Source organism: Medicago truncatula, chromosome 1 (genome assembly GCF_003473485.1).
Source record: "Medicago truncatula cultivar Jemalong A17 chromosome 1, MtrunA17r5.0-ANR, whole genome shotgun sequence".
NCBI lineage: Eukaryota > Viridiplantae > Streptophyta > Magnoliopsida > Fabales > Fabaceae > Medicago > Medicago truncatula.
In genome coordinates, this window is record NC_053042.1 from 7,548,810 (window position 1) to 7,559,583 (window position 10,774).

General features: G+C 33.3%; 2 protein-coding genes across 2 annotated transcripts; one reads left to right on the forward strand and one right to left on the reverse strand.

Annotated features, from left to right (window-relative positions):
* Window positions 1-1,480: 1,480 nt before the first annotated feature.
* On the forward strand, window positions 1,481-2,292 carry LOC11414554 (uncharacterized). Its single transcript, XM_024774182.2, has 4 exons — window positions 1,481-1,691; window positions 1,795-1,891; window positions 1,985-2,112; window positions 2,204-2,292. The coding sequence occupies exons 1-4, from the start codon at window positions 1,481-1,483 to the stop codon at window positions 2,290-2,292; spliced, it is 525 nt and encodes a 174-aa protein (XP_024629950.1).
* Window positions 2,293-9,610: 7,318 nt separating this feature from the next.
* On the reverse strand, window positions 9,611-10,408 carry LOC11414557 (uncharacterized). The gene has a single exon (XM_003589316.2). It carries the CDS (start codon window positions 10,406-10,408, stop codon window positions 9,611-9,613), a length of 798 nt encoding a protein of 265 aa, XP_003589364.2.
* Between the last annotated feature and the right edge of the window lie 366 nt (window positions 10,409-10,774).

Sequence of the window (10,774 nt, forward strand, 5' to 3'; positions counted from 1 at the left end):
TCTCATTCAAGTAACTAAGAGATTTCATCCACATCTCTAAACTAACTTTTTGGTGGAAAGAAACTAAAATCCTTATTTCTCTCATTCAAATAATTAGGGAATTTCATCCACATCTCTAAAATATGTTTTGGGTGGAAACAAACTAAAATCCTAATCCTAATTTCTCTCATTCAAGTAACTAAGAGATTTCATCCACATCTCTAAACTAAGTTTTTGGTAGAAACAAACTAAAATCCTTATTTCTCTCATTTAAATAATTAGGGGATTTCATCCACATCTTTAAAATATGTTTTGGGTGGAAACAAACTAAAAATCATAATTCCTCTCATTCAAGTAACTACTAAAGATTTCATCCACATCTCTAAAATATGTTTTGGATGGAAACAAACTAAAAATCCTAATTCCTCTCATTCAAGTAACTACTAAAGATTTCATCCACATCTCTAAAATATGTTTTGGGTGGAAACAAACTTAAATCCTAATCCTAATTTCTCTCATTCAAGTAACTAAGAGATTTCATCTACATCTCTAATCTAACTTTTTGGTGGAAACAAACTAAAATCCTTATTTCTCTCATTCAAATAAGTAGGGGATTTCATCCACATCTCTAAAATATGTTTTCGGTGGAAACAAACTAAAAATCCTAATTCTTCTCATTCAAGTAACTAAGAGATTTCATCCACATCTCTAAAGTAACTTTTTGGTGGAAACAAACGAAAATCCTTATTTCTCTCATTCAAATAAGTAGGGGATTTCATCCACATATCTAAAATATGTTTTGGGTGGAAACAAACTAAAAATCATAATTCATCTCATTCAAGTAACTATTACACATTTCATCCACATCTCTAAAATATGTTTTGGCGAATCAACTATGGTAATTCTTAAGTAAAAAAAAAATGTAAATTCTTAATTAAAACAAAGTGCCCCATCAACAATATTAATTTCATTTTATTCATATTAATCTTTATCCTAAAATGTTGGCCACTTCCTAATTTTGTTCCACTATTTTGTGCTTATCCTGATAACTAATACTCTTTATTGCTCAACCGACATATCCTACTCACACATATTCCACCTTTTTCCTATAAATATATCATAACCTATTAGCCAAACCATCTCAATCTAAATAAGCATCCTCTTTCTTGGAAAGGAAAAAACAAGCCAATGATGTCTGCCAAATACACTCCAATCTCAGCTGTTTCTGGAGGAAGAAAGAATCTCAAGATGTGTGTGCGAGTTGCTCACATTTGGTTGATTCGAGAAAAGAAGGTCCCCACTAGCATCATTTTCATGAACATGTTACTGGTCGATGAAAAGGTTTCTGCATGTTTGCACTCTTAACTTTAAAATTAAAGTAATGTCATTTTTGTTTTTTAGTTATGTAATTTAACCAGCTGTTTAATGTTGTTGTTGTCGTCAACAGGGTGGACGTATTCACGCCACAGCTAGAAAAGATTTGGTGGCAAAGTTCAGGTCCATGGTTCAAGAAGGGGGTACATATCAGCTTGAAAATGCAATTGTAGATTTTAATGAAAGTCCTTATAAGGTAACTTCACACAAACATAAGCTTAGTATGATGCACAATTCAACTTTTACCAAAGTACACTTGCCTGCTATCCCTATGAACGTTTTTGAGTTCAAGCCATTCAATGAAATTCTCTCTTCAACTGTCGAGGAAGTATCTACGGGTAGGACTTGAATTCTGAATGTGTGTTGTACATTATTTCTACCTATAAGCATTCGTTTAGGAATTTCATACATTTGGTTTTGCTTTTGTATACGTAATTTCAGATGTTATTGGTCATGTAATTGAAAGAGGTGATATAAGGGAAACTGAAAAGGACAGAAGGAAAAGCAGGGTTATTGATCTCACTTTAGAAGATCTTGAGTAAGATTTGTCTCTTTCTTTGTACCTGGTTGTAATATAATTTTAATATACCTTATGTTTCTGAATTGATATTTTGGTAATATTTTATTACAGAAACAACCGCTTGCATTGCTCTCTTTGGGGTGAACATGGCGACAAAATTGTGACCTTTTTTGGCAACCATGACAACGACACACCTACTATATTGATATTGCAGTTTTGCAAGACACGCGTGTATTTAGGTATGTCGTGTTTTAAGTTTTTGCTTTCTGCTGATATCAACAATGAAATGGGAAATTATGTTCACTTGCTGTTGATTTTTAAAAAAATTAGGTGCTATGGGAGTTGTTAATGCCTTTAATGGGACTAAGCTGATACTTAATGGCGATTTGCCTGATGTCGCTGCGTACATGACACGGTAACCATTTATATTTTCATATGCTTTAGAATAAAGACAAGTTTTTTTGGTCATAATTAAGTTGTCTGGAGGTCTCACCACTCTTCTATTAACATTGGTGCCATTTTATTAGAATGAAAAATGCATCAATACAGTTCACCTGAAGTGTCAGCCAAATTTCAACGAACAGCTCCGCGTCTTTATCAGATGACTTGCTCAACACTAACCGAATGACAATTGAAAGCATGATTGAGTCAACTGAGGTAGCTATCTATTTATTGAAATTTTTAGATGTCGTTTTGGATTCATCTTTGTTATTTTTCACATGGACAGTTGTACATTGCAATATCACAGGTTACTTCGAGGGGTGGTTTAAAGATATTGATTAATGACGACGACGGCGATGATACCGATGTTGCATCAAGTGTGGTCTACAGAGAAGTTTTCCGTAATGTGTAGGACTTTTTTGGGTACTATTCATTTTCTTACTTATTGAAAGTATTTGCATGTCAACGAACTTCAGTTATAGGAACTACGTACTAGAATTATGGAACAATAACAAAGTCTATGGTAATTGTCATTTTGCTTTGATTCACGACAATTTTTACATTCAAGCAAACTACAGTGTCTTATTTTTTCAGTGAGTATTAATTTTTTTAAATGACACGTGCGTTAGCACGGGTCAATGGTCTAGTAATATATAAGGTGTTCGAGTCCTACACCACAAAAAAAAAATTAGGAATATTAATTTGGACTTTCATATGGTAACAAATTATAATTATCTTTTTTCAATGACACAAACAATATAATTAAGATAATATATTGTTCAGGTAGCCAATAATATATTGTTATCTTTTTGAATGATACCAATAATATAATATTGAGTAAACCATCAAATTAGTCACTATCTTTGTACCAAATTCTTAATTTGGTCCTAACTCTATTAATAATTTAAAATCGTCACTGTCATTGTCAAACGTTTTTTAGTTAGGTCCCTCGGTTAGTAAATCATTTACAAAGACAGACACCATTTTGAGAAACGTTTGACAAAGATAGAGACCATTTTAAGTTATTAATAGAGTCGAAGACCAGTTTGAGAATTTGTTACAAATACAGAGACCAATTTGATGGTTTACTCATATAATGTTCTTATAAACAAATTTGTTTGAGAGTATAAGGGAAGTGAAAATGTCACCTCAATGTTGGTATATCAAAATGTGTGTAATCAATAAGTAGTAAGTACTTAAGAAAATGTGTGTAATCAATACATTGAAAATCGAAGTATTTAACTTTTTTTAAAGAATAATTGCTTATTTTAGCATGCTTAAATTAAATGAATAAGGAGAATTAATAAAAAATATATATAATGATTTTGTTGATTTAGTTTTTTTAACAAAAAGTTTGAGTAACCAAGTAATTGGTCTCAAGTGATTAATGAACTTTAGCAAATGACGAATTATTAAGAAGAAACTGAAATCGATTTTTGGGTGGAATAATTCTTGTCAGACTCTACTTAACTTCTGACCAAACTCCAAATTACTAATGTCTCTTTTCCCTATGAATATGATAATTAATGCACAATAAAAATTTGAGTAAAATAAAATAGGCCAAAAGCTAGCTACATTTTCCAAGAGTTAAATATGTTTCGAGAGTTAAATATGTTTCGGTCCATACAAAATAGTGACTTTCTGAGTTTAGTCTTTGTTAAAACTAAATTTTTAATGTTTTTTTTCTTCAAACATGTTTAGAACGTTGTATTGAAAACTAATTTAAGAGTAGCAAATGTTTTATGAGTTTGAGTTTTTGTTTGCTACTACGATTTGCATAGCCAAGATACAAAGGCAAATACAAATGTTTATGGTGTGAATTCGGTATCAAATTCCAAACCTCACATCAATAAAATTTAAATTCGTGGAGCAAGTATCAATGACAACCAATAACCAAATTAATGTAAATAACCTCAAGCAACAACAACAATATATAGACCTAGTCTATAATCAAGTGCATAGCAAAACCACAATCCAACCAAGGAATAAACAAGATAAAGAGAGTAAAGAAAAGATGACAATACCATGAAATGTTCACCTAGTTCGGTCCAACTTGACCTACTCTGAAGGAGAGATTGATCTCTCCAATTCACTATCAATGAGTTCTTACAAAGAGATACAAAATGGGTTACAAGAAATTAGCTTAAACAAGCTCACAAAGAACAACCCTAATTTCTACCCATTTACCCAATCTCACCAATGAACAATACACTCATGAATTTTCACTTTCCCAAGGTGTTTACAATTGCTTCCCAACTCTAGAATCTAACCCCCAAAAGAGAACCAACCCTTAGCTTTGATTTCCTAAGGATCTTCTCTTTTTGTTTCACAAGACTCACCCAAGTTGCTCACAAAAGACTCTCCACTCATGTGTTTCCCAACCCCATGAATCTTCCCCAAAAGGCACCAACCCTTTTCCCAAGAGCCCCCCTCTTTTGGTTCTCCAAGATTCACATCTTGAAGCTTTGAACCTCACCCAAAGACCCTCAACCGTTAGTATCTAAAACCCTAAAAGTTTCCTCCTTTGGTTTCCATGAGATTCACCAAACTTATTCACTAAATGGGTCATAGTGTGCTTAAATAGTGTGACAGATCTGTCAAAATCGCGCTGCGCCATCCAAAATTGCGCCACAGTTCATTGTGTACGACCCAAGGTACAACGACCTTATCCAGAAATCGTGTCACACTGCACAAAATCGCGCCATGATTTGCTTCAGCAGAAACCATCCATTCTGCCAGCAAAATCGCGCCTCGCCTCTGAAAATCGCGCATTTTCAGCTTTCACAACATCACAATTTTAAGTCATTTCTCTACAGACATTAACTCATAGACATATGAAAAAAGGTAAGATACAAAAAGGCATGTGCACAACCTGATTTGCAAGAAAAATAAAAAAAAAAAGACAATTTATCAAGAAAATGCATCTGATAAGATTGATTGTAACGCAAAATCAACAATAATAGAATTAACAATTTCTCAGTTCTATCTATAAGCCTTGATCAATTGTTCCCCCAAACACAAGAACTAGTGTTTCCTTAAACATCAAAAAGATGTCAGAAGCCACAAGCTAAGGTGATTCGAATGAAAATTCTGCGCAGAACAGTGCAGGTGCTAGGCATGCATCTGCTCCGTGGAAGGCAACAGAACTTGCATATAGGGAAGATTTCCCCTAGCCAAGTCCTCTCTCAAGAGTGCCCTCTGTGGAAGGGTACATTCGTGCAATAAGTGTGAAGATGCTTATATTAAGTGTGAAGATTTTTAATCAACTTTATGCGAATCTCCAAAGAACAACCTTATTATATGTAAAAACTTGTGCCAATCTCCAAATTTTACAACTATAGCTTTAAATAAAACCATTTCACGTATTACCAATATATATCCTAGGGTTAGCTAGATGGGTTGACAAGGGAGCTATGCTTGGCACATACTCATGATTCTGAAATCTTAAGACCGCTTGAAAGTGCTTGAGCTATTTTTGTGTTCATTTGAGTTTTTTTTTCTCTTCTGTTTCATTTTGGTCCACAATTTCATGTTTTATATATACAAAAAAATTATACACGAGTGGAAATCAAGCGAGCAACAGCTGCGCCGCTAAGCCTTTTTAGATGGCAAAACTAATCTTCGTAAACACAACATTCATTTGATTCGAGTTATCCACGAGTTTGAGTTTCGAGCCGATCTAATTTTTTTTTTTTATCTAGTTGATCCAAGATCAACCAAATTTGACTCATTTGCGATCTTAGGAGTGTCATTTTCAAGAACCGAATAATTGTCCACTTATCATTTGTCACGCTATCCATAATTTTCAATATCAGAAGAATTCTCAATCTCTTCCTCTCAAAATATATTTTCAATATTAGGAAGCAATATTATTCTCTTGCTCTCAAAATCATAAACAGACGGATTAAGTAAACTCTATTGTGCCAGTAATATAAGTTGCAATAATTATGTATGCAATTCAATGAAATACGCTAAGATTATATGTATATATATGTTCACCATTTTGAGCAACAATTATGTATGCAATTCAATTACTCAAACAGAACATGAGAAAACTACACTGTCTACTCTTGAAGCAGGGAACATGAATTTCTTTTAAAAGAAAGTAAAATTTATCGCTTAATATTGAAAATTTCCACTTGTCAATAAAAAATCTTATTAGAAAAGTCATGCTCTTGAGATTACATTAGCTTATTTTTGGTCACCTCCCAGTTTCTGCACTAAATTCTTTCTATTCAGCATCAAAAGCCAAGTAAACCAATTAACTTGTTTAACATTCTTGGCTTGATCTCATTTAATAAACATGGTTCATTAAAGAATTCATAGCTATTATTCAATATATGATAATAATTTGATGCAATAACACTATACTAAATTAAGTAAATTAAGTCTTGACCAATTGTTCCCACAACTCAAGAATGCTTGGTGGAAAGGTGACACTAAGTGTGAAGATGCTTATATTAAGTCTGAACATTTTTTTTTGGTGGCCAAGGTTTGAACCTCGGACCTTGCATATATATATTATGCATTGTCTCTACCAGCTGAGCTAAGCTCACGAGGACAACCTGAACATTCATTGATCAAACTAAAGAAGTTGCACATTGTTAAAAAAGGGGGGAGGGGGGGGGGGGGGGGGGGGGACATGGATTAGGACAACATTGCATTGCATGGGAGTGCACAAGCATTAATACAATGGACAAAAGTCATGAAGATAACACATTAGATTTGTGGGATTGCATCTTTTTGTCAAAAGCAAAAAGCTCTATGAGTTGAGGCCATGAAGATATCACATTAGGTTTCAAATGCCCTGCTTTATATATTTCACTAAACCAATAGAGAACATTTGTTTCTTCTAGAAAGACAGAAATTATTTGGACCATTGCATAGACTCACATATTTGCACTACAACTGATCAAACTACTTAAGCCACTTTTTATAAATTTCGTTTTTAATACATATTAATAAAGACATCTGTTGCATTTTTACATCATAACAACAACTACATAATCAAAAGACAATAACAAAAGAGAAATTTGATAGATGTTGGTAAAGATAATTGATCAATTATCATAACACCTATGCTAAATAAAGTCACTTAGGGTATAAGTATAACCTTCTTTTCATCTCCAAAGAGGAACCATTTCATGTATTAGCAATATATATCCTAGTGTGCCCTAGCTAGATGGGCTGACAAGAGAGCTATGCTTGGCACGTACTCATGAATATGAAATGTAGTAATCAATACTTTATAAAAAAATAGGCTTAATACATCATTTGGTCTCTTAACTTATAAAGAATACGTTTCAATCTGATTTTTGTTGTCTCTTTTTTATCACTTTTGTCAGTTTTTTCTCCAATTTGCTTACTAATTTTTTTCCCCTCATACTTTCCAGAAGAAGGCTGCAATCTTGGGCAAAACGTAATGTTCATGTTCGTATTTAGCGTTTAAAAGTGAGGGTTTGTTTCCTATGCAAAGTATTGTTTGTGTTTGTCTGAGATTTCAAAATAATGTAATACCATGTATCATTATACATGAAACTTGATAATTAAAGATGTGAAACTTGATTACTAAATGCAGTAAGGGTTTGTTCCCTTATTACCTAATCTTATTTTGTATTGTTAAGCCTAATTACATACTTTTATGATTGTTAATTAGATCCCTAAAAAAAATTATTGATAATTAGACTGCATTGCTCCTTCATTATGTTATTCCATCATTGTTGAACTCGCTTTAGAAATAATAATTTTAACCATTATCACTTAAGGGAACTCACAATGTTATGATTGTAATAGCCAAGGACAAAACTGCTCATGTCATTTCTTTCTCTGCTGATGCTTTATCTGAATCTTCTCTCTTTCACGAAACTACTCCAATTTTCTGTATATAATGTTTTTCTTAAGGGTCTGTATATAATTTTTTGTTTAGTTTCATTCTTCTTTATCCTTACATATCGAGATATTGTTGGGTTTTAGGTTGATTTTGATTTTCTTTCCCTTTCCTTTTTTTTTTTGGCTTTTTTTAACCATATATTCCAGTTTTTCATAGTCCTTCAAATTTTCTATTTGCATTATATTATTCATGCTGCTATTTGATAATACACTTTTTTAGATTTTGTTGATCATTTTGGATTAAAGGCCAAGTGATGAAGTTGATTTAACGAATATAATTCGAGAGAACCGCTTCTTCTATCTCAATTACATGGAAATTAGTATCATGCAAAGTTTATACAGTTAAACATGTTACCATACATATAAGACTATACTGTTACGCCTGAAGTGATGATTATAAAAATCTTATCTCCGTTTACTTACAAAATGTATGCTTTTTATTGTCTTGCACAATATAATAAAAAAAATCCAAACTGAACATAGAACCGAATAACTGGATTATTCTTGGACAAACTTAATTAGAATCAAATGTTTTCATATAAAAAAATGCCACTAAATATTTCACTAAATAATTGATGAATCGAGAAAATGCTTGGTTGTATGGTCGTGTAGCTAAGAAACCGAACAACGATTTGAGAGAGAGAGAGAGAGAGAGAGAGAGAGAGAGAGATTTGAATACTAGGTAAGGGGTGGTTGTAGGTAGGGGCTCTTGCCTTCTATTACTCCAAAATTTCTCAAACAAGAACATCACATATATATCCCAAGTTAATTAACATTCCACTTGCTATGTTACATTGACTTTTTCAATCAAAAATATTGCAAAGTATTTATAAATGATGCGACTAATATGTAAACATTGTTTCACTCTTTTTGAAATGTCTCCGTCCTTTGCAAGACTTATCAAAGTTTTGTTCTTATTTCTTCTATTGGTTTGCCTTAGATTTTTTGAATTTTATATTTTATGATAGATTCAAATGGCTCGAGAAATAATATAGAGCATATTTGTACTAATTTCTGTAAATTGTTTTAAGGATATGAAAGATTTAAAGTCTTCATCAAACCCACCCCCATAAATGTCACTCATGTTTCATGTATATTCATCCTCCATAGATAGATGAGTATGCATCACAAAACTAAGTATATATTAAGTAACTCCATGTCAAAGAAGTGCATAAATTACATAACTTACATTTTTTATCAAGTTTGATCGTTCTTTTAATTCTAATAATTTTCTCGAAGATATATATAAAAAAGAAAACTAAAGCAACGTTGATGTTGAAAAACATACTACTTATGCGTTACATGCGTTAGCCCGGTAGAAAGAGTCGTGCCCGTCTGGACGCTAGTGCTAAATAACACCATTAGCATGCATCAATAAAATATATCCTAGTTTGGTGTCCTAGCTATCTAGATTGACAAGGGAGCTATGCTTGGCACATACTCATGAAATTTAGTATAATCAACATCAATTTGAAATTGGTAAAGTGATTTGCCTTGATAGTCATACGATGTGAGTGGTTCTCCAACCTTTCCTCCAAGGATTTGATCGCCATTCTTCCAAAGGCCACACATACGAAACATTGACACAAGTGGGCCAATGTTGCACTTTTTGTGCCATCCACTTTGATCCATCACCCAAATGCTCAAGACAACGGGAGCATTGAAGTTACAATGCACAACATAAGCAAGGGAACCTTTGATCTCGGCAACACCATCCCATGCAAAGTTGCGATAGTCACATGAGAAGGTTGGCCCTCTGAGTTGGTGAAACTGGTTGTCGCGGAAGTCAAAGCATAGAATATTTGCAACAAAATGGCGATTGCCGTATGAACTGCTTATAATCCAATGATAAACGGTGTTAACAAGAGTGTTATATCTGGACGGACATTGGCGTGTGATCTTAGTAAAAGGAAGAGGATGTTCAGTTGGGGTCCAAGAGTTGGTACTTAAATTATAAACTTCCGCTGATCTCATAGTTCCACCATAACTAGTATGGAGTTTCACAACTTTGAAGTTGATGTTGTTGGGATCATCGGCACCGAAACCATACATGCATGAGTCGTTATCAAGGCAGAGACTCGGAGGAACACGGTGGACCTCTCTAGTTGTAGGGTTCCACATAATTAACTCATCAAGACAACTCTTATGAAACCAACACAAACCTTGGAGACAGAAAACGCCATTGCAACTACCATATGATTCCATTCTTATAAAAGTGCGACAATTGCTGTTGGAAAAGAGGGATTTGATGTGTATTACGGTGTGACATGAGAGAAGAGTTACATAGGGTTTTGTTTCATGAAGGATCATGAGATTAGGACTATCAGACATGTTTATGTGCCTCCTTTTCAGAAAGGTGGGGTTCTGAGTAAGATCATTCCAAGACCGTTGAACACATCTAAAACCCATCAATGAATTTAGAGGAAGCCACACCAAAATCTCAGTCTCTAAATCTATTCCTAAATTCATCTTCTCTGATATCCCTTCTAAGCTCAATTTTTCAACTGTTGAAGTAACCTACAAATTAGGAGTCAATGAAACAAACTTTATTTGTTTGAAAACATAAAATAA

Coding starts and splice junctions, on each gene's coding strand:
- LOC11414557 (XM_003589316.2), bottom strand. CDS start 10,408: ATGGAATCATATGGTAGTTGCAATGGCGTTTTCTGTCTCCAAGGTTTG.
- LOC11414554 (XM_024774182.2), top strand. CDS start 1,481: ATGGTTCAAGAAGGGGGTACATATCAGCTTGAAAATGCAATTGTAGAT. Junction 1,692..1,794: donor TGTCGAGGAAGTATCTACGG/GTAGGACTTGAA, acceptor ACGTAATTTCAG/ATGTTATTGGTCATGTAATT. Junction 1,892..1,984: donor CTCACTTTAGAAGATCTTGA/GTAAGATTTGTC, acceptor ATTTTATTACAG/AAACAACCGCTTGCATTGCT.